The sequence below is a fragment of the Micromesistius poutassou genome, assembly GCF_964030765.1.
Source record: "Micromesistius poutassou genome assembly, chromosome: 9".
Lineage (NCBI taxonomy): Eukaryota > Metazoa > Chordata > Actinopteri > Gadiformes > Gadidae > Micromesistius > Micromesistius poutassou.
The window spans coordinates 8,842,528-8,867,550 of record NC_140279.1 but is presented as its reverse complement, the minus strand read 5'-3'; the positions used below and the strand labels follow the sequence as shown (position 1 = coordinate 8,867,550).

At 44.5% G+C, this 25,023-nt stretch overlaps 1 protein-coding gene across 1 annotated transcript in view; it reads left to right on the top strand.

Annotated features, from left to right (window-relative positions):
* The window catches only part of syde2 (synapse defective 1, Rho GTPase, homolog 2 (C. elegans)), a 40,885-nt gene extending 18,655 nt beyond the window's left edge, over positions 1-22,230 (top strand). Inside the window, exons 4-8 of the mRNA XM_084473241.1 lie at positions 1,211-2,409; positions 8,809-8,935; positions 15,710-15,891; positions 16,253-16,484; positions 18,999-22,230. Coding sequence (XP_084329367.1) covers positions 1,211-2,409; positions 8,809-8,935; positions 15,710-15,891; positions 16,253-16,484; positions 18,999-19,903 — 2,645 coding nt within the window. The 3' untranslated portion in view covers positions 19,904-22,230. The remainder of the gene's footprint in view (positions 1-1,210; positions 2,410-8,808; positions 8,936-15,709; positions 15,892-16,252; positions 16,485-18,998) is intronic.
* Positions 22,231-25,023: the final 2,793 nt, after the last annotated feature.

Sequence of the window (25,023 nt, the reverse complement as noted above, 5' to 3'; positions counted from 1 at the left end):
CTCTACCCCATCCCCTTGCCCTCAGCCACTCGCTCCAGAATAGCACAGCAGGGCCCAACTGAAAATAGAGCCAGTGATATTGGCAGGCCATAATCTCTCTCCCTCTCTCTCTCTCTTTCTTTCTTGCTCTTCTCTCCCTCTCTTATTTACTCTTTGCTTCAACCGTCACTCTGAATTGCTCTCCTTAAACTCACCGAGTCAGTGTTTCTCTAACTTGCCAACATAATCACCCCTTTTTTTTCCGCAGAGCTCTTAGGGGTTAAGGGGTCAAGCTAAGGGTTAGGGCTGACATAAAAAGTACGGTTACCCTATATTTTGCTCCAAATGTAAAATTAGCAGGTGGTTTGTTTTTTCCAACTGATTAATGTCTGCATAGCCTGTATGTACCAAATGTTGTAAATAGAAACCCACTCAGTTTTGAGGATTGAAATGTCATTTGAATTTTACAACACACAGAGCGTGGCGAAGTGCATTGCAATCACGGGGGCGCTATAGCCTTTCCATTTGAATAAAGGCACTCAAAAAATGTGACAATGTTAATTCTAATTATTAATAATTAATAATAATTTTTATTGTTACAAATTGAATTGAGGATTTCATTGTCACTGTGCATATTAAAATACACTTTGAATAGAGCATTTTCAAATTACATTAATTAATTGCATAATGAATTGTCAATTACATAATGCAATGACTTATTGAATTGCATATTGCAAATTGCATTGCCATTTGAATTTTGCTACGTCTATGCTTCCATAGAAAGTTAACATATCAAAACAATCACCAACTATGTTTCTAAAGAATACTGTGTCAAAATCCACTGTCAAACGGATGTTTGCGAAATTATGTGTGTACCGCTTTAAGGCCCAGCCTGCATTGTAGAGAGGGCTACGGTTCAGAAAGGCAACTTCAAACAGGCACCGCACTCCACTAAATAATCTTAATGCAAAGAATAAAGACACTACAGAAACTACGCAAGTCTTTCAACATTCTGGGTTCAATTCAAACATTTTTATTCTTACTGTGTATATAATATTAAAAGATGTCGCTGTAAAAAACACATACGTTCAAGATTAAGTATTGATATGCATCCAAGCTTATACATACATTTGTCTGGACAAGTTAATACTACATTTAAAAAATGGCTTTCAGTGATAGTATGTAAGTAGTGACTTATTAACGTCCTCATGTTGTATGTTTTCTTCTGCAGATGGCTCAGATGTTCCCCAGGCAGCTGGCTTCTCGCCTCCCTCCAGCCCCAACCCAGCCAAGAAACCCAGTTCCCTCAACTGGTCCTTCCCTGACAAGATCAAGTCCCCACGCACCGTCAGGAAAATCTCCATGAAGATGAAGAAGCTTCCGGAGCTGAGTCGTAAGCTTAGCGTCAAGGGGTACCCCAGCAACGCCAACAGCAGCAGTGGCAACAGAGGCAGCCAATCAGAGACCCGGGCCAACTCCTTTAGGCTGAAAAGCTTGGGTCCCGAGGCTATGGCAAACTCCTCGGGACGTCCCAGGTTGTCTACGCCTGGAGGAGGAGGGCAGGCAAGCCACAACGTTATCTCACGCTACCACCTGGACAGCAGTGTCTCCACCCAGCACAACTACGGCAAGAAGAACAGTGGCGTGTCCAAGTCGGCCAATAAAGGCGGCTACCTCAGCGACGGAGACACCCCCGAGCTGGTTGCCAAGTCCGGGAAGCACGGCTGCGCGGAGGGCAGCGGGCGGAAGTGTAAGGATCTGGGTCCCGGGAGTGTGGCAGCCGAAAGGGCGATTGGGGTTGTGGGGACTGCCGCCGGAGGGGGGGCCCCTCCGAAGCTGCACGGAACTGAGCTAGACATCGACGCCTTCCGCCCCTACAGTTTCAGCCAGCAGCCAAAGTGCAGCCAGTACATCTCGGGGCTGATGAGCCTACACTTCTATGGCGCAGAGGACCTGAAGCCACCGCGCGTGGACTCACGTGACGTCTACTGTGCCATACAGGTAGACTCTGTGAACAAGGCGCGAACCGCCCTGCTCACCTGCCGCACCAGCTTCCTGGACATGGACCACACGTTTAACATCGAGCTGGAGAATGCCCAGCACCTCAAGCTGGTGGTGTTCAGCTGGGAGCCGGCGCCCAAGCAGCGCAACCGCGTCTGCTGCCACGGCACGGTGGTGCTGCCGGCGCTTTTCCGTGTGACACGCAGCCACCAGCTGACAGTGAAGCTGGAGCCACGCGGGCTGATCTACGTTAAGCTCAACCTGATGGAGCACTGGCAGAACTCACTGGACGGGGGCGGGGACGGCAGCCGGGAGCGCCGGGTGTTTGGCGTGGAGGCGTGGCGCGTGGTGGAGCGGGAGAACACGGGGCTCCTGGTGCCACTGCTCATACACAAGTGCATCACTGAGATCGAGAAGAGAGGCTGTCAGGTGAGTCAGACCCCCTTAAATAACCCGAGCTGAAGCATGCCTGAAGACAACATTATCAATAGCAATTCTGAAGTATTGGAGTTATGGAAACAAAACTTTGACATTACCTTGAATGATGCTGCCATACAGTAGGTTTATATAATAACGTTGTGCCGATAATGGGAAGGGCAGTAAGTGCATACATCCACAGTAAGCCTATTAAGTAAATAAACTCTTGCCCTGCAGCCATTGGTGATGCATGAAAGAGTGTCCTATATCCACAGTCATGGAACAAACCAGACAGAACAGAACACCACAACCCTGGAGCTTGTGCTTCCTTCTATGCCTTTAGAGTGGCCTTTGTATTCAGCTGAGGAGAGAGAGAGAGAGAGAGAGAGAGAGAGAGAGAGAGAGAGAGAGAGAGAGAGAGAGAGAGAGAGAGAGAGAGAGAGAGAGAGAGAGAGAGAGAGAGAGAGAGAGAGAGAGAGAGAGAGAGAGAGAGAGAGAGAGAGAGAGAGAGAGAGAGAGAGAGAGAGAGAGAGAGAGAGAGACCATTGAAGCCTAGTGAGTTTGGTCCAGGGTGAGTGAAAGCCAACTTTTCCCTTTTGCCACTAGCGTGCTGGAGGAATTAGAGAATCCTATTCCTCTTAATTAAAGCCAAGACTGGCAGTAAAACTGTCAGGCCATTGGGTGTGACAGATCACTATAGGGGGGCATGCCAGGGGCAGAGGGTGCCTGGTTAAACAGTAAGTCCCTCTGAAATGCTCATCTGTCAAGCAGCACACACATCTCCCCATTCCACGGTTACTGCTGGGTTACCATCAGTTGCCCGCAGTGCTTGTTGCTGTGTACTTTAGTAGTGTTTTCTGTGTTGTCACAGGTCATTTTTGAGATAAAACATAGTTTAACCTGTTCAAGTGGATTTCTGACATGTGGTAAGTTGACCTCGGAGAAGGGGAAGTGTTGGCGCTACTGTAAATACTAGATTAAAATCACTGCACTTGATAAAAAAAACAAAAAACGTTTTTTTTTATGATATATATACGTTTTTAAAAATCGTCGTAAACCATAAATTTGAATTACGATTAAAAATCTATTAATCTCCAGCTTGTGGCTCAAATGTACTCTTTGTTATTTTCTCTTGATTGCTATCACCATTTTTTTCTGCTTTTCTTTCTTTCTTTCTTTCTTTAAATAGGTTAAATACGATTCAATGAACATAATAACGCACAAAATGAAAGCAAATCATCTAAAATACAATATAATACTAAATGAAATCGATGTATATATTTTAAACATATTTAATACGCTATATTATAATGAGGTAATGATCGGGATAGGGTTGAGTTAGTCAAACAATTTACTGGGACTAGGTCACAGAATGACAACACATGCATGCACTAATATCTAAGTGACTTCAGTGTCCAGTATATGCTACAATCATTTAATAATCTGCCATTATACTCCGTAAAAAAACGTAGTTCAGCTGTGCAATGCCTATCAGCACAGCGATGTACAAATGTCTGGTGTAATGTGGGTGTGTGTGTGTATGTGTGTCGCCGGTTGGAGATGATGTGACTAGGGGCTAGGTTTTAGTGGGGGTGTCCAGGTAAGTGACCATGAGGGTGAGGTCTGGGGGAGGGGATGGGGAATGGACGTAGGATGCCACATATCATGCTGCTGCTGCTATTGTTGTGGTGTTTGTATTCCTCCCAAACAGGGATCGTAGTCGTGTCTCTCTCTCTCTCCTCCCTTTCACAAAGCCCTAGTACAGAGTAGCTTGACTGTTCAACATGTTCTATTAGAAGCAACAACCTAGAAAGACATGAGGAGTCAGATAGTAAGAGAGCCCAGTGGAATAGACTGCCTGTGTCAAGTAGTGATCTTTAACCAAATGATTATATTGGTTCCGTATGATGGGGCCTCACAGAAAACTGAATGTCCTGGGGGCTCCTCCCTGCTCTTAGGAATCTGGTGATTCTGGTGTATTTTTTTTTTTTTAAACGTGTCACGGAAGAAGACACACACACCTGTGCGTGTGTTGATTTTTTCCAAATAGCCTTCATGTATCTTTTACACATTGCTTTTGGTGGTGCCGTTGTAGCCAGTTGGTTAATCATTGCAACTGCTATGTGTTGGTGACTGTTTATACTCAGAAATGACTTTGTGTGTTAATGTGTGTGTGTGTGTTTCTTAATAGTTGCATGCTCGTAGTTTACATAAATGTGGTAAATAATAAAAGTCTTGCTCCACTACTATGCTTGTGTGTGTGTGTGTGTGTGTGTGTGTGTGTGTGTGTGTGTGTGTGTGTGTGTGAGGATAATTATTATCTCGCAGAGGTACACAACTCAGTGGGACGGCGCTTCAGTTCTGTCGTTCCACAGCTCCCCTCCCCCTCTCTAGACAATATCACTCCTGCAGTCACACAAAACTGGCTGCCATTGTTGTCTAGGAAGTTGGATTGTCAGATCCATTGTTGTTTCTCCGGGCCTTAGCATACACGAGCTGGTTGCTGCTAGTGGTGTTGCCCGGCAGCAGGACTCAGGAGTCAAGGAAGGAACTCCTCAATGGTACCAGCTGTTCCTTGCTTGTGCTCTGTGACTCTAGACCCCATAGAAAAAGGGTTTCTTTTTTATTTTCCTCAATGGACTTGTTGTTCATTGTACCCACTGACTTGTGTTTACTCTTGCACAAAGCTAAGGCCCTGCCTAATCTCTCGTTCTCTTTTCCCCATTTGTGTAAGGGTTTCAAAACACTGTCCACCTCACAGGACTCTCTCACTCACTCACTCACTCACTCACTCACTCACTCATTCACTTATTCACTTACTCACTCACTCACTCACTCACTCAATTTGGCTGGATGGATGGGTAACAAAACTACTAAGACAGTGGTTCGTGGCAAAAACATATAAAGGCTGTGAAGGAATGTGTGTGTGTGTGTGTATAACCGACCTGGTCTCAACCTGCCATTCACAGCCCACTGACTTAACGAGTTGCTCCGGCAACTGCAGCAGTTGGCCTGCTATGCCAAATTCCAGACAGACACATGTAGGAGAGATGTCCAGGTCTCTAGTCTGGCCTAGTTCCAACAAAACAAGGGGGGAAAAAAGCAAGAAGAGTTGTCTTGAAGGAGCCTGTTATGACCTGTTCAACTTAAACTTTTGTGTAAAGGTTACATATAGGTCATTATTTTGGAAAAGCTTGGTTTATTAATTAGGATACAAGATTCTTATAGTATTGTCTCATAATAGTGAGCCAATTTGGAGCTAATTTTAGGAATGTTTGAAAACGGATGTGCCACGGATGTCACTCACTCATCACTCATTAACCGCTTATCCAGGGTCTGGTTGCGGGGGCAGCAGCTCTAGCAGGGGACCCCAGACTTCCCTTCCCCAGGCCACATTGACCAGCTCTGACAGGGGGATCCTGAGGTGTTCCCAGGCCAGTTTGAGATATAATCTCTCCACCTAATCCTGGGTCTTCCCCAAGGCCGCCTCCCCGCTGGACGTGCCTGGAACACCTCTCGAGGGAGGCGTCCAGGCGGCATCCTTACGGGATGCCCGAACCACCTCAAATGACTCCTTTCTAAGCAAAGGAGCAGCGGCTCTACTCAGAGTTCCTCTTCTTTCGGTCATGACCTGTCCTTCATGACCATAGGTGAGGGTAGGAACGAAGATTGACCGGTAGATCGAGAGCTTTGCATTCCGGCTCAGCCCTCTTTTCGTCACAATGGTGCGGTAAAGCGAATGCAATACTGCTCCTGCTGCTCCGAAGCTCCGGCCAATCTCACGCTTGATCGTCCCCTCACTCGCAAACAAGACCCTAAGGTATTTGAACCCCTTCACTTGGGGTAAGGATTCCCTACCCGGAGTAGGTAATCCACCCGTTTTCTGCTGAGAGTCATGGCCTAAGATTTAGAAAGCAATGATGAGATCCCAAGCCCACCGAATTGCAACACCTCTCCACCATGAACGTGGACACAGCTCTCGCTTTGGGAGTACAGAGATTGGATGGCCCTGAGAAGTGACCCCCTCACCCCATACTCCCGCAGCACCTCCTACAGTATCTCCCAGGGGACCCAGTCATACACCTTCTCCAAATCCACAAAACACATGTAGTACTGGATGGGCATACTCCCAGGCCCCCACCAGGATCCTTGCGGATTCCGTCCCTCCGGGGTGGAATCCGCATTGTTTCACTTCAATCAGAGGTTCGACAGTCGGCCAAACCCTCCTTTCCAGCACCTTGAAGTATTATTGACAAGGGAGACGGAGTAATGTGATACCCCTGTAATTGGCACACACTCTCTGGTCCATCCTCTTTGAACAGGGGAACCACCACCCAGGTTATCCACTCCTTTTGCACTGTCCCAGACTCTTACGGCTTGAAGAGACATGTCAACCAAGACAGCCCCTTCACACCCAGAGCTTTCAGCATTTCTGGTCGGATCTCATCAATCTCTGGGGCTTTGCCACTATGGAGTTGTTTGACTACCTCAGTGACTTCCCCCAGGGCAATTGACGAAGAACCCCCATCAGCCTCCAGCTCTGTCTCTACCATAGAGCGCATGTTAGTCGGATTCAGAAGTTCCTCAAAGTGCTCCTTTCACCATCCGACTACCTCCTCAGTTGAGGTCATCAAAGTCCCATCCTTACTCTACACAGCTTGGATGGTTCCCCGTTTACCCGTCCTGAGGTGCTGGACGGTTTTCCAAAAGCACCTTGGTGCCGACCGAATTTCCTTATCCATGCCTTCGAGCCTTGGAGTCTGTCGGTACCCTGGAACTGCCTCAGGAGTCTTCCAGGATAACACATCCCGGAAGGCCTCCTTTGTCAGTCGGACTGACCACCGTTGTCCACCACGGTGTTCGAGGGTTACCGCCCCTTTGAGGCAGTTAAGACCTTGAGGCCACAGCATATGTTTGGTGCATATGCACAAACAACAGTGAGTTTTCCCCCCCACCACACTTAGTAGTAGAGTAGGGAGGCGACCCTCTCGTCCACTGGGGTAAACTCGAACACCACGGCACTCAGCCAAGGATTTGTGAGTATCCTTACACCAGCCCGGCGCCTCACTCCCTGGCTCCTGTTCCTTCCCCCACAGCGAGGTGACGTTCCACGTCCCCAGAGCCAGCTTCTGCCGCCCAGGTCTGGTCCGTCCAGACCCCTGACTTTCACTGCCACCCATGTGGCAGCACACCCTACCCCAGCAGGTCTTCCTGTGAGTGGTGGGCCCACAGGATGAAGTGGGGGGGGGTTGCGACGTCGCTTTTTCGGGCTGTGCTTGGCCGGGCTCCATGGCAAGCCCAGGCCACGAGGTGCTCGACGACGAACCCACTCTTGGCCTGGCTCCAGACGGGGGCCCCGGGCTTCCTCCGCTCAGGGTCTCTCCCCCTCTTTCTCTATTTTCCATGGAGTCTTTGTGAACCATTCTTAGTCTGGCCCCTCACCTGAGACCACCATGGGAGACCCTAGCAGGAGCCCTAGGCTCCAGACAACACAGCCCTCAGGTTCACACAAACCTCTCCACCATGATAAGGTGATGGTTTCCCGGAGAGGAATTCTCTAATAAAAATGAAAATGATGATTATGCACCATTACAAATCTGAAAGGAAATTCCATCTCCTGTGTCATATTTATAGTATTGTTTTAGTAAAGTATAGTAGTATTAGAATTTAGTATTACTTTAGCAACGTTTTTCACTTTCTTTGTTGCAGAGAAGTGGTATTATGCCACCTTAAAGGGTGAGTCGAGCTGGGTGGACACAGTGCTTTTGTGTTGTTAGGTAAGCTGTGATTACATGAGTTGGCAGGGGTTACTTTTACTTGTTGGTTGCCATTTTTTTAGTGAGTCTCAAAGCGGCTGATGCGGCTGTGCTACCTGCAGACTGTTTGGCTGAAGCTGTGTCTTGGAGACATTGATGCTAGGCTACAATGCATTTTCGCTGCTAAAATGATTTGTTTGTATTGGGTTTTGGAGTCTAATCACATAATGTCATGTTGTTCAAACTTTCAAACTATCTTTACAGGAATCCAAACAACAAATCCAAATTAACTAAAATGGGTCCTGCGATTAATTATCCCATTATGTGACTAAAGGCCTGAGCTTAAACATTCTACATTGTCCTCAAAAACAAATAGTAAAAGAAAAGTGAATAAAACATTTATCATGTTTTATGAACACACAACCTAAACTATTTATCCTGAGTTGGACTTCATGCTGCTGCATTTCACCACACATTTCTGCGTTCTAGCCGGGTTGTCATTCATTATTAGCCCTTTTCCAACAGCACGTTGTTTGGACAGATGTAGGACTTGATCGATAGGGCTGTAAAAATGTCCACCTAGCTTGACCTACTTACTTGACCTACTTTGTTTCTGTGTGTGTATTTGTGTATGTGTGTGTGCGTGATTTTTCAGGTGGTGGGTCTCTACCGTCTTTGTGGTTCGGCGGCTGTGAAGAAGGAGCTACGGGAGGCGTTTGAGCGAGACAGTCACGCCACAGAGCTGTGTGAGAACACCTATCCCGACATCAACGTCATCACAGGTAACTTTAGTCATTACACCATGGTTATAACGATCGCAGCAGAGGCATGCTGGGATTTACTGTCAAAAAATCAACAACAATGGATCTCTGAGATGACTGTTCCTTTTTGTAGCAAGTTAGGGCACTTACAACGTATTCCAGTTTTGAATACATTCGAGGAGGAGTTTTCTTTTGTTTGTAGTAAACCACCATCACAGTGTAGGTTATGCTGGCACACACACACACACACACACACACACACACACACACACACACACACACACACACACACACACACACACACACACACACGTTTGTTTATAAAAGTTTACTATTTGGTGTGATAATCAGACTATGATATGCATTATAATATTGGCACGTTAAGCATTATGTATCAATCCCCGTGATTTATGGGGAAGGTAGGTGTTGAGGCTGGGTGTAGAGGGTGTACACAAAGTGTTTGGGTGGAGTTCATGGAGGAGAAACATGGACATGATTTTTCTCCCACCTCCCTTCCCCCAGTGAAAGAGGAAGGTGACGGGAGCTGGTGTTGGTTTTGGGCAGAGGCCCTTTGTGGGCCTCCTTCTATCATGCGTAGGCTTTGATCAGCATACATTTGCATGGCAGGGCAGAAAACACAGTTAACAGTTGAGCGGCTTCGGAAAAAAGGGCCCCAGTGCTGGAGGTGACTGTTGGGTTTTTTCTCACCGTCTAAATGTGCCCTGCCCAGCTGAAAAAGGGTGGTTGCTTCACTCACGGGCCTCAAGCGCTCCGGTTTGATGTGTGTGTGTGTGTGTGTGTGTGTGTGTGTGTGTTGGAGTGGCGGTCAATGGTGTTCACTGCAATAGGAGGAGATGTCAGTTTGTGATGGTCATGGATCTTACATTTGTATATGCGAGTGTGCATTCATGAACACACCAGTTTTTGCATTAGCACTTTTGACCGTGCTGAGTCATATTGTGCCACGCTGATTTGCGTTTCCTCTACCATTTTAAACCCACCGAGCTGTGCCAAGTCGGGCCCGAAATGGATAATCTCCGAGGTCAGGCGAGCACGACCTGCCTTCAAGTGGGCTGCAGTAACATCAGCCCTGGTTGCTCTTCGGCGCGAGAAGTTGACTCAAACACAATAGTGTTCTTGTGTATGAGACGCATTGCCACGCACAAAGAGTATGGCTACAGTTCTCAACAGCTGCATTATTTATCATTTGTTTGTTCCTAAAATTATAGAAGCCTAAAGGGCAATGATGAGGACTGCATTTGATGGCATGAAGGCAAACGCCTAGAGTGTAGGCCCTACCTTGGTTTGCATGAAGTAGATACGGACCATAGGACAAGTAATATCTTGTCATTGGTCAGCTTTGTGGAAGCATCATTGGTCAGCATATTGGGGCCTAAAAGTACAGAAATAATCCCACACAATTTATCTCTGGATAAAGAAAAGGAATAAAATGTGTATCTATTGATACTAATATTTTATAATATTTGGCCATGCACACTAGATACCAAGACCAGTCTTATTAAGAGTACAGTCAACCAATTTAACTTTCATCAAGAGGAAACCTGCATGTCTTGGATCAAATCAAAAACATGAACCATGATGTTCCCGTCATCCATGTAAAATGAGTGCTCAGCACAGTTATGGATCTCAAACCCGCTTTGCCAGCTCATTCCTTCACCCGCACCCCTCCACAACAACACACTTCACTCCCTCCCCCTCGACCCTCCAAACTCAGCTGCTTATTGTAGCCCTGCCCCAGTGAAGACATGGAAAGTCATTAACAAGTGCCCCCTTTGTTGCCGAGCAAACACAGATGGTATTTGGCTCACGCATGGGGGATTAGTTGAACCCTTGGCCGGCCATGGGAGCAGTCAGCCCTGCCTCGGTGTCGGAACGCTGTGGTTCTAAACCATGGTTCAGAGATCGCATGCAAGCCTTTGTTTTTGTGTTTGTTGTTTGATTGTTGTTTTGTCTTTCCTGTGTTTTCTTTGGAGGCATGAGATTGCTCTGAGAAATCCCCAGAGCATAATTAATGATGATTCTTCATGGGGGAATTATTTATTTAATTTGTGGACATGGACAGAACATTTGCATGCATCAGAATGCTTTATGCATAATGTAAGATTGGGATGGTTCATTATTTCTACTTCTATTTCTACTCCCTGATGAAGGGCTTTAGGGTAATGCGGTGCATATCTCTGTAGGCGGTTCATGTACAAACTCGAGGTGTGTGTGGATGTCAGACTGGCTGTGAGGCACCTGCAGAGCACTGCCACCTGTTCACACTCAAGCACATGACCGTGTGTGTGTCTGTGTGTCTTGTGTGTGTGTGTGTATAGGCCCGTGCCCACATGTTTGTATATCTATGCTTTATAACCTTTTAGTATGTTTTTGCACCTGAGTGTATATATGTGTCTGTGTGTAAGGGAGAGTTTCAGATAGTGTATGTGAGAGAGAGAGAGATTATTGTACTAAAGCAAACATGGTGACTAACAGTTAATCAATGATTTACCTAAATGCATTTTATGCGTTGCTTTATCAACGCTATTTCCAATTCAATTTATAATTTTTCTTAACGCATCCCACTTTCAGTCCTCATTCCTACCTATGGAGATAATGTGGGCTTCTGGAGCTAGAGAGGGTGAACTTAGGTGGATTAAGCAGGTGAGCGTGTTAAGTTGTGCACTTCGGTTTTCCTTCGTCATTCTCGTGGAGAGTTAGCAACAAATTGTTGTTTGAGCGATGAAGAGGGAATTCCTATTTATAGAGTGCTAATTAAAGGTTCAAAGGTTCAAATATATCTAGGAGATTGTCAACTTACTTCTTGAATTTGCACCAATAGAATAGCAGTTTTGATGTTCCTTTTTGTTTTGTTTTGCTTCTGCCTGCTACTAAAGAGACTTTAAAGATATTAAATCCATAACATTATAGTCCATACAGAGAGTTTATCTATGAATGTTTGTGAGTGGGTGTTTGTGAGTGTTTGTGGACACAATGACGTCGTTAATTTGAGTGTCTGGTGCTGAAAACCAAACATTCAAACCAATACCAGCAGCAGGCCGAGTCAAGTTGGCCGTAAGGGAAATCACTGTGCTATTTAATAGTGTTTTGTCTAAACACCCCGGTGCCCCAGGCTAATGTGTAAACCATCCGGCACTAAATCAAGGAGAACAAACAAAAGCTATCCACTGCACAGCACTATCACGCTGCCAAGAGTCTGAATATAAAGGTCCCATGACATGCCACCAGGTGTGAGTGTGATAAGCCGTTACAAGCCGTTTTGAAAATCTGTGTCCACCTAGATGTGTGCTTGATAGATCAGTCTACCAGCCTACCCAGTGGACTGTAGCAAACGTTGCTCATCTATCTGTCACACATCTAGGTGGACACGGCCACTTGGTGATGTCATAAGAGCCAGATTTTCAAAACGGCTTGTAACGGCAAATCACACCACACCTGGTGGCATGTCATGGGACCGTTAATATTACTACTACCCCTTGTGGCAACCCGGCTCGGTGAGTGAACCGCCTCCTTCCAAACAGCACACGATTCAGCGCTTACTTAAGCCACTTTTATTCAAACATAACTCAAAAGAACAATAACCTCTTTGGAGGAATCCAGTCTTGTTCCTCCGGGTGGAATCCGGAAACCGGGTGGAATCACCCTCGAAGACTGGTCTCTCTGCACACGTGAACCTGGAGAGCCCTGAAAGAGCCTTCAAGCAGGCTATTTAAGCCATGCTCTCCACCTGCCCCTCAGGTGCTCTGCATTTCCACCAAAGTGGGTGGTAGACCGCCTCTACCACCTGCCCCCTGGGCCGCTGTGCAGGAGCTGGATTGCCTCATCCTCCACTCTTCTCGTTCATTAGGGGTCCTACGAAACTATAGGAACCCTATTGTTTTCGTTAGTATTATTAGGGGTCCTACGAAAACCATAGGAACCTTATTGTAATCCTTAGTATTATTATTAGGGGTCCTACGAATGACGCAGGAACCCCATTGGTTTCATTAGTATTATTATTAGGGGTCCTACGAAAACCGTAGGGATGGGACAGAGTAACACATAGGTGGCGCTATAACAAGGCCTGGAAGTTCAGTATTCCAACAGTATTCCATCTGCCATTACCACTAGGAAGGTTCAATATGCATGAAACTTGTTATACATGCACCTTTTGTCATGATGGTCAGACCATTTGGACTTCATGCAATGGCTACAACTTGACCAAACACCCACACATAAACTGCTTTGGCGCCGAATTAGCTGCAAACTCGTCACACGTGTAACAGGTGTCTGTGGGACTATATGGTGTTAAATTCATAGCAATAAAACGAAAGACGGCAGAGATATGCATTTTAAAGTGAAATACATGCATATGTAAACAGCTATACAACACGTTTAAACAGCTCTAACAGTACATCCAAAACACGTAGGCTCAGCTGTCGAATATGGCTATTAAGAGGAGATTCCATAGTATACCCATGCCAAATTGAATGGAAGTGAAATTGAAATGAAGACTATATCTGAAAAAACAACAAAATAACATTTGTTTGAAGTTCTCCCTTCTGAACCGCGGCCTCTCTACAATGCAGGTTGGGCCTTGAAGCAGTACACACGTAATTTCGTGGAGTGGATTTTGACACAGTATGCTTTAGAAACATGTTTGGTGATTGTTTTGATATGTTAACTTCCAGTAAACCAGTTTTTACGGCATAAAAAGGCATTTTCAAAAGGAAAACAAGTTGAGTGAATTTGCTTTATAGACAATATGTATTGTCTACAAGATTTGAATTTGCCAGAAGTAATATATATTTTTTAATTACACATTATAATTACAATTATTTAAAAATGACAATAACCCTCCCTCTGCCGTGGGGGTCGCCAGTGTTGCCAGATTGGGTGGGAAATCTGGCCTAATCTGGCAACACTGGTGGAGGCGTCACTTATGCCGCTTTTCCACTGACAGTATCGACTCGACTCGACTTGGTTCCAGGCGCATTTCCATCTAAAAAAAGTACCTCTTCAATGTGGGCGGGTCGTAGAAAATAACCTCTCCACCATGGGCGGGTCGTCATTAGGTTTTAATCACGGGAGACGCGATTCCCGGGAAATCTGAATCTGATCAAGCCTATTTCCTGATTCCCGGGAAAGGTTATGATGGGAAATAAAATAAAATAAAAAGCACAATGACTGCGCGTCTATTGTTGTCATACGGTAACGTTGATGGAGGCGAAACTCGAGCCCTGGGAAAGGAACGACACTAAAACGAAACAGCGAAACGCTGATCCTCCGGAGCCGGTCCGTGGACTCCAGCCACGCCGGACACACACAACCACACCCGACACACACAACCACGCACAGCCTAACTCTGGCCCCGGGAAAGGAGCGACACACACGGCGAAACGCTGATCAGTGTCCCCCTCGGGAGCGGGTTCATGGACTCCAACCACACCCGACACAACTTAACTTTGAGTGATTATTCCCATTTACAGCCGCTGGCCAATCAGTTACCAGCAGCCTGTTTACGTCACACAAAAGTACCTACTCCGCTCGCTTGGAACCTCGACGGAGGTAGTACTAAAAAAAAGTACCCGGTACTAGGTACCAGGTACTTTTTTTGCCAATGGAAACGCAAAAAAGGCGTGGCGAGTCGAGTCGAGCTGGTACTGGCGGTGGAAAAGCGGCATTACTGATCCTAAGCAGTTATGAGTGCAGCAAAAAGCTCCACTGCGTGAACTTCAGAAATGCTTTAGAAAATGTAACTTGTGTGGACGCTACCACATTACTTGATCAATAAAAGAGCTAAGCTACTCAAAAGCTATTTGATTCAGAAAAAGCTAGTTGTTGATTGTTTTTCAAACGCTTTGGGATCGCTGTGCTATACGGATCGGGTAGCCGGTCAACGAGAGCTATTTTAACGCTTGCATTTTTATTGGTCACACTTGTTGACAACGTTACTGTTGTGTTGACCAATCAAGTACATATACTAACATTCCGTGGCCGGGGCGGACTTGACAGGAGAGGGCAGAGAAAAAAGAAGACAAAACTGAACGGGCAGACTGGGGGCACCAAGGCCACAGTGGCCGATGGGCATACGATTTTCAGAAGGCCAGACAGAGGGGCAACGACGGCCGTGGCCGCCGGTAAAATTCCTTCCCTGGTACGAAGTATAGGTTATCTGCCACCCCACACTCAGCCCTCTGCTGCACGTCAACACATTTTGCATGCTTGAGAAGGGCCTCAGGGGGAGTTTGTTGAATCCATACTCCACAGCCCTGACCAGAAACGCCAGTGCTGCCTGCTGGAATAGCTGCACCTCCTGAGGTGTGACGTCTCCAGCCTCAAGGAGACTGCTGAGGGTAGGTCTGGTGGTGAAGCCAACATTTAGCTTTTCTCATACCAGACAGAGAACAGAAAGAGATAAAGAAAATGAAGTACAGGTAGTTTAAACAATATTCAGAATCAAAATCACTTTTTATTTACTGATGCCAAATGCATCAGGTAGACACACAGGAATTTGACTTGGCTATCGTCTCCTGTAAAAGGAGATGACAGTGCCCTGGGTAAGCATCTGAAAGAATGAGGAGTATCAAAACGTTGAAATATGAAAAAGGTTCAACATTTTCAATCTCGGTATTTGCCAAAGGTCAGGGTGCAAATTTTAAAAAGTAGGAGGGATTTTAATTGCAAAGGTTCCATGGTAAAACCAGAGAGATCCCATTCAACGGGTTCATGAAGCTATCTGTGTGTCGGCGCTCATTCACACGGCAGCTTTTCTCACCCGTTCTGCGTGTCTAGGGGTGCTGAAGGACTACCTGCGGGAGCTGCCCTACCCTCTGATCACCAAGCAACTGTACGAGGCCGTGCTGGAGACCATGGTACAGAGGCCGCTGCGCATTGGAGCCTCGGGCTGTGAGAACGACGCCGTTGACACCCAACATACGGTCGGCCTGCTGGAGAAGCTGCCGGGGGTGGAAAGGGTGAGTGAACAGAATACATAGTATGGTGTGTGCTCTGGGGTTCTGATATAAATGCTGTGACCATGTATGATGAGAGTGTATCAATTTGCTTGCTAGGTCTGCCATAATTGTATAACTGCTAGCATCAGTGTTATTAGCGCCTAGCCTATTTATATATGATGAGTATACATAGTTTCCGTCTCCCAAGTTACCTAAGCTAAGCTAACCATTGTTCGCCGTTACAGTTTATATTATCGTTGTTATCATTAGCATCACTGACCAGCACTAGCATTGTTTCAAGAAACAGTGTATGTGTGTGTGTGTGTGTGTGTGTGTGTGTGTGTGTGTGTGTGTGTGCACTCATTGCCCATGGCTTCCTCAGGTGACGCTCCGGAAGCTTCTGGACCATCTGAAGCTGGTGGCGTCTCACCAGGAGGTGAACAAGATGACGTGTCAGAACCTGGCGGTGTGCTTCGGCCCTGTGCTGCTCAGCCAGCGGCAGGAGGCCTCCTGCCACACCAACCGGGTCTTCATCGACTCCGAGGAGCTGGCCAGCGCCCTGCACTTCAAGAAACACATCGAGGTCCTCCACTACCTGCTGCAGCTTTGGCCAGGTGAGACATCTGCCCTCTGACCACAGGCATGTTGACATGCAGCTTCCACTTGGTGGCCTTGAATAGGTGTATATGTACATGCGTGTGTTACTTTGTTTGTTTGTTTCCATTGTTCCATCTAGTTTATGCATGAGTTCACGTTTGAACATTTAAGAATGACAGGAGATGAGCAAAACGTGTTTGCTACTGTATTGACTGAAAGGAGTTCATGTATACATTACCTCAATCCGCCAAACAGGCATACATTCAAGAGCAGATGATCCGGCTCCATCTCAAACACAGCGCTGTATATACTACGCCACTCTCTTCTCCACGATGGGCCTTTTCTAATGCATAGACGCTCTCAGAGGTTTTATCCCAGCAAAGTAGTGTGACCGTCGGGTCAGGCTTTATGCTTTGATCCCTGAGGTTAGCCACCACCCACGGGCAGTGCAGATAGACGTGCATGATGGGCCGCACCATCTGTTGCTCTGTTCGGAGATGAAACTCCCCACAAAGCTCTCCTCCATCATGGCGAGCAGCAGCCGACCCAAATCAATCACAGACCAGCAATTAAGCTACCTGCCTACATAATACATACATAAAACATACCGTTTGATACTTTGCATAAGTGTGGTAACTTTGAATTGATCTTGTGTTCTCTGTCATGTGTTTAGAGAGTGTCAGCAATGACATCTTTATGTAAGAAAAAAATATAGTTTTTTTATGTGCTCTTTTGGCGTTTGTGTCAAGAGTGCCAGCAGATAAAGTGTATGTTTTATATATATATATATATATATATATATATTCCTGCTGTTTGGTTCACACAAACTGAAGGATTTTGTGTGTATTTTTGTGTCAAGGAAAAGGGAGAACTTTTCCAGTGAGAATGCTGTGGTAGTGTTGGGGTGTGCTGTTAAAGAGAACAAATACTGTAGACTCTGAACCAAGGCATTGCAGAACTTTTCAATGTATAATTATCTGAAAATAAAAACAATATGCCTGTGTATTAAATGGGCGGACATAGTCCATCCGGATATTGGATGGACTGTCTATTTTAATGGCATGGTTGTATGAATATTTAAATCCATTGATATAATCATAGAGAAGGTGTAACCTCACTCTCTACGTTGGATCAACAAAGCAAAGAAAAATGTACCTAATCACAACAACATCAAGAGGTGTCTCCACTCTGCTCTCTGTCATGCCGGCCACTAGCTTAATGACCTACTGCTGTTGGGAGAAATGTGAACCTTAGCAGGCCAAACCCCTGTGTGCCTCTGTCAGCCTATCTTTCCCAGCATGAACACATTCTGCCTCATTCCTGCCTCTTCTCATCCCCACCTCCCATCAACATCACCATCTCATTTGTTCGCTGTATGATAGGACTTATTATTATTATTTGGGATCCCACTTTTCCTCACTTGCTATTGCCATCTGGTGTCTTTGAACACGTGCACAGGTTGTGACAGTGGTCAGTTTTTTTTTGTATGTGTGTCTGCATTCGTATAGGCCAGGGCTCTTTTGGTATTCGCTGAATATCTGGAGGAGAAAAATGTGTGGTACAAGGGGCATACTGTCTGTCTGTCTGTCTGTCTGTCTGTCTGTCTGTCTGTCTGCCTGCCTGCCTGCCTGCCTGCCTGCCTGCCTGCCTGTGCTTGTAAAAGAGAACAGGTTAGGCACAAGTCATAAAAAACATTAGAACGTGGTTCAAAGTTCACACACTGAATGTGCAAATTAATGAATGTGTGTCTTGGTAACCAAATGGTCTCCCCAGGCTTTTTGTAAGATGATTTTTAGATGAGCAGAAGTAATGATTATCCACTTTCATATTATCTCACAAATTTTCTGTGTTTTTCCTTCTGTTTTTACTACAACCGTCAACCGTATCAATGTCTCTTGTTCCTTTACAATTTAGTAAGCTAGTGCTGTGGAGACACATAGGTACACAGACAGTGAAATGACAAACAGAGAGAAAGACAGGTAACTGTGCTTCTTTTGTCGAAGTGTTGGCTGTCCTTCCTTGTAACAGAGTTTGCTTCCTAAGTGGGGAGTTTTACACCACTAGTTAGAGCATTCAAGAGAGTGAGGTTGTTGAAGTTCAGCATGTGTGTGTGTAGATTACTGGCTCGAATTCAACTTTCCACTTTGTACTGGAACTTTGCTCAGTTAGCTCAGTCAGCATAAGACCATCCAATCTAATTGGATAACACAAGTAACATCTTTGAAATATAAGTTGAATACAATTACTATATTGATTAAATCAATAGAAATGCATGATTGCAGTGATTGAATGATTGAAGTTTGACTTCAATGAAGTTTTGACCAATGCCATTTATAATCTAGAAAGGAAAAGCAGAGCAACCAAACCACTACTCAAACATGATTCATAGCAACAAGCCTATGGGCTCTTACTAAGGACCTTTTTTCCTTTTTGTACCTGAAACTGAGCAGATTCGGGCCAAAGATGGAAAGAAAATGTTAATATTCAATATTTGCAATATTCATTCCCCTTTCTTTATGTTCTTCCTATAGTGATCTCTCCGGGCCAGCCCTTGAACTCCACCCCGACTCCTCACGCCTCTCCGTCTCTGACCAGCACCACCACCGCCATGATGACCGACCACCTGGGGGCCCCTCCACCACTGCGGCGGAGGAAGGAGCGGCCCCAGGTGCTGAACCTCAGTGAGGCGGAGATGGCGGGCGTGCTGCGGCCCAAACCGGGTCGCCTGGACAGCCCCAGCAACCGCTATGCTGGCGACTGGAGCCGCTGTGGTGAGAGCTATTTCGGAGTGCCGGACGTACCAATGCTCCCCGGGCCTCCGAGTGGCAGAGAGGAGGCCGACTATGACGACGTGCCCTCCGAGGCAGGAGTAGAGGTGGAGGAGCAGCAGCAGGAGAAGGAGCATAAGGTTTATGAGGTGGAGGTGGAGGAGGAGGTGAAGAAGAAGCCAGAGGCTAGACAATATGATTGGGAGGATGGATCAGAAAAAGAGTCAGAAAAGGGAAAAGAGGTGGCGGTGGAGGAGGAGAAGGATGATGAGAAAAGACAAGAGACAGACAAAGAGGGGGCGGAGGAGGAGGATAATGAAGAGGAGCAGGGGGAGGTGCTGGTGGAGAGTGACAGTTCTGGATGCACTCAGCCCTTAGAGACCGAGATGGAGGAAGAAGTAGCCACGATGGAACATGAGGAAGAGGAGAAGGGGCAGCAGCAGGAGGAAGAGGAGCAGGAAAAGGAGGAGGAGGAAAGGTTGTGCAACCACATTCTGCAACCACACCTCCCAAAGAAGCACTCGTACCATGCCTACGTGAAAATCCAGGACATCAGCCCCGTGCTCAGCAACAGGGTCAATCTGCGGGACCTGCAAGAGAGCATAGACACACTCATAGGCAACCTGGAGAGGGAGCTCAACAAGAACAAGCTTAACGCTGGCTACTGACGTGCACGTCCGCACCACGCATACCGTGCACATGCATGTCTGGCAAGCATGCAAACGCATGATGTTTGACCGATGGTGGTGCTTCAGGGTACAACCACAGTGTGGGTGAAATGTGCGGCGACACTGATGTGTTTGTGCTCACTGTGCTGTATTTCCCAGTACAACAAAAGACTAAATATTGAACAATTATTCGTAAAAGACGAGAGGTCTGTGCTATTCTCTCTACCCTTAGACATTCCACAATGATTATTTTTTAGCTATCAACTATTTGTCATCGTGTTCGTTGTACCGTTGTTATCCGGGTGTACGTTTCATGTTATTGTTGGTTCTCTTCTTATTGGAAGAACTCATTGACCCCCAGGGGTGTAAAAGGTGCCTTGATTGTGCGAAGGTGGTACGCTGAAGAGGACAATCCCTCTCCTGAAGATACAGAACACAGAAACAATATTAATAATAATGATATGCTAATATTAACATTGTATTATTCAGATGATATTTGACACTCTGGAAGTCTGGAAATAACATTGATCCCCAAGCTATTATTAGGATTTCCTTGTTTGAGATGCATTATCTGATGTTTTATGGTTCTTTAGGGCTAACAAATGTTGGATTTACATCAATAAGCAATGTTGTAATGTTCTAGTAATAGGAAAAGTCTGGAACATTTTTGTTGTTATGCCTCACAAAATGGGCCTGGTCAGGGAAAATGAGGTGGTCCTAGTTGTTTCCCTATGATTAGGTGTTGGAAGTGCTTTCGGTGAGACTTTCAGAATGCTGGTCTGATCTGTCCAACATCATCAAATCAACATTATGTGAATTGCAGAATTATTTTCTACTTACGTTTGATGCTGTGTAAATGTTACTTCAATCTCGACTGGGTACAAGTTCCAGTCTTACATAGCAATCTTCGAATAACCCAAACTTCATTATACATATCTACAAATATTTTAGAAATGTGAAATATCATAAACTTTTCACATTGACATCATGACGAAAGTATCTTAGTATGTTTAACGGATTCTACTTAAGACTTGGAGTTGGAATAACGTGGTATTTATTGATCTCAGGGGTAAGTAGAAAAAAAGGTGAAAATCGCTCTACAGAGTACAACACAGTCATTTTTTAACATGTATGCACTTATAAGGCGGGGGGGGTGTCTGCTGTAATGGTTGACATTGCACTACTACACGTAGCAGTGTGTGTTAGCACTGCAATGGACTAGCATGGTTCGACACAATGCTATGCAGTGGCAGTAGATAAACATGACTAAGGCTGAGTAATTGAAATTGCCTTAAGTAATTTGGACACAAAGTCACACACACACTATCACACACACACTCTAACTAGCATGTGATGGCATAAGATGGAGATATGGGGGATTGCCCTCCAAAATGGGTCCATAGTATTCAATGTAGTGTTCAACTGTATAGGCTGAAGACAAGCAATAGAAAGTTACATTACTTCTGATTCTTTCCCACTGGCCAAAACCTTTCAGCCAAACTATTAAAACCATGATTGAGACAAAAGCAAATGTGAAATGCATGGTAAGAATGGCTATTACATGGTAAAAATCGAACAGTATGAGTTTTATTCAGCTGCCTGAATAGATAAATATTTTTTTTTCTCCAGCAATCCAGGGATTCAGAATGATCAGTATTTAACCTATATGTGTACATATAAATATCTATAAAAATGTATTTGAGTATATTATTTGTTAGCTTATGTTTCAGTGGCGTAATTAAAATAAAGAATATATATATATACATAAAGAATATATACTGTATTTATATGTATATTTACAGTATATATATGTATATAGAACAATGCTAGTCTACCCACTTCAACCAAATGGTTTGTTGAAACATCTTTTCTCTGGTTATAGCAACTGCTGTATCCACAATGCATTGCTCTTTTCAGCCGTGAGCTGTTTCATTTATTCCCAGTAGGGTTGAGAGAGAGCGTGAGATGGTGAAAGTGGCCAACAGTGGGTTGTTTTCCACACCATCTGTCCCGGGGAAAGGGGAACGCAGAGGATACAGTTTAGTCTTTGCCTCCATCTTACAGTTTTCATTGCACTCATGTATTGGTACGTGAGTGCAACAAAAAACAAATCAATCCAATCCAAAGTAATCGCAAGCAAACAAGTATCAGCCTGTGCATGCCTATGTCATTGTTTGTGGGTGTGTGTGTGTGTGTGTGTGTTGACATTTAATAGATCAAAATGTTTTGTCTGTCCTTTGCAGAGAAGATGCTGCATAGAATGCATTACTAAGTGGACATTTGACTTTGTACTGACTACAAGAAATGTATGACCATAATAAAGTATAATATTTCAAGAAGACCTTTGACCTCTTGTGTCTTGCTAAGGGTTTTGTGTTGTGTTTTCCTTGACCAAGGAAATCCCAGCAGTTGATGGTGTAATACCACTTGCCAAACCGTTTGTATTTCATATATATATATTACAATATATAATATATATATTTATATATATATATATATATATATATTATTATTTTTTTTTTTGCAATGTTGGCTATCCCCTAGGTAAAGCTATAGTAGGCAATTTGGTGAACAAATCAGAGAAAGCTAGATTTCGAAAGTATCCATCAAAAACATTCCACCTCTCAGGCCTCCCTCCAAAGCCACTCATCCAATACACATGACTAGCTCACTAGCTTTAGCAATACGTCTGCCTGCCCTTGTGGAAGACTCTGGCCGTGAGAAATGAGTGCACGGGCAGAGTGCGCAACGGTGGCGGAGACCGTACGGTACGGTACGGTAGACATCCTATTCTACTATAAAATGCTTTTTTTTCATGTTTTTGCAGTCAACTTGTCATGACCAAGACAACTTCTGGTAATGTCACTTTGATTAATGTCAACTTGTTATAATCAAGACAACCCAAACATTGTAAACTTGTCGTAACAAAACCGAATGACACTTAAGGACAGAAGTCATAAACATGTATGAAATGTTTATACCGTTCATGACAGTGTCATGTCATAGTTATGACAGTGACATGTCACTCTTATGTTACCTTCAAATAAAGTGTTACATAATAAATATACTATATTAAATAAGGAAATGACCATGCTATGTCATCAGAGATTAAGGAAATGTGATTAGTCTAAATACGTGCTTCTCTGACAACAATGCTGCAGCAAGAAAGTTCTACTTTGAAATTTTGGTTCCGGGCCAGCACCTTTTAAATGTTGTTTTGCCCTGTGTGTTATGATTTACAATTTTCAGAGTAGGCTACTCAGGGCTGAGGCTAGCCTGTACTAGAATCTAGAGGCCAATTTTCTGCCGAAAAAACTTGTGGCATAATTTGATGAATGGCGCGGCGAGTTTACATATTTGAACTTTTCTGCGAATTTTGCTTGATGCTTTGTTGTGACAGCCTATAAGCTCCCTCCCTGAAGTCCAGATTGATCCGCCAAATAGAGGAGAAAGTGATTGTCGCGTTTGCAGGCGCCCGGAGCTCTATATATCTATACAACGTTAGCCTCATAACATTCTTTCCCAAGTCATATTTTAAGGTTCATCTTGTGTATAGCGTCAAAAATGCATAGGAAAATATGACTGGCAGATAGTTATTTAATTATGTTATTATAGTTATTAAGAATTATGGAATGTAAAAAGCACTCTGATTGGCTTAGTATATAGCCAATGAGGCACAGTGAATCAACAGCGTTAGGAGAGTAGAGTTAGGTTAGATTTAGCCAAAAATGACCTAGGCAATTATGCTACGAGGCTAACTATAATATAATATAATATCACTGCCAAAAGCTGTGTGCAACAACAGATGATATTATGACCCATAAACGACGGCATCGGCGGGGCGAATATTCACTTCACTTTGGCTGTGAATGTAGCTGCCTTCGAGGATGTAGAAAGCTGAGAGCCCAGAAGGCTTGTCTTGTGCTTGTGTTCGTTAAGTGTCCTCAACCTGACATCCCATCGTGAATTTGGACAGCAGTGACCATTTTAAATGCTCTGTGTCAATGTTAATTATTGTGCCTTTAAACATGAGATATATAATTCCATTCTATGATGATGGTACAGAAACAAAAAGATTATTAAGATCTCATTCCATTTAACTTAGAATTTACACCCAGACAGGGATGATAAACTGATTTAGACATTCCCCAAAATGTCGAAGTTTGAAACTTTGGTTTTCATGTCTGAAATAACATCATTTTTTCCAAAGCATCTCTAAAGTCCCATGTTTCTCCTTAGTATTTTGTAATGTTTTTTGGGGAAACCAAACATGAAACATGCAGGGTTTTAGGAAACTGGCCCCCGTGTTAATAGCTCCATGTGCCCTTTTTCGGGAAGGCCATAAGCAGCATAAGGGAGATAAGTGAGCAGGGGAAATGCCCTTAGTGGCTGCTGGGAATCTCCACAATGGCACAGCCGTACTACCAGCAAACTGCTCCGGGAGACATTCCTGGGCTATAACTGTCCACTAAAATATAACGTTGATGCTGCATTACGTTTGCATTTTACACCATGGCTACAGTGTGGAATCACTATACAGTATCGTTTTTTTGCATGATGAAACATGGCTTCTGTGATAAACAATAAATAAATAATATATAAACATTACAATTTAAATCAGAACCATTTCAAATGTTAAAATGCGTTGAAATATGCCCCAAACAATCAAAGCAGTTTCAAACGGGACTGTGCAAAGTATGTCTATCAAAATGGATGTTGCCCTGTAAAATCAAACTACAGACAGATCTTCAGCCCTGAAGATTTCAGGCCTGAACTACTTCCATACAGTTTCAGCGTCTTATGGGAAGTGGTGAAGTGGTATCAGGTAACCTCAGTGCTCAGATACAGAGTACATCTGTGTTTCTCGGCCTCGGGGCCCCAGCCTATATGGCCCAATCAAAGACAAGGAGAAAAAAAGTATATTCAAGCTACTCCAGGCCTCAACAAATCCTCAGACTGAAATTTTTTCGACTAAAATGTTCTTGTATGTCAGGCCCCTTAGTAAGATATTTATTTTTAATTTAAACACAGTTATGGAATGTTGTATAATAATAATAGAAAACTGTTAGGGACTAATAATGGAGTGTAAAGACATGTGAAACTTGTAATCTGGTAATATT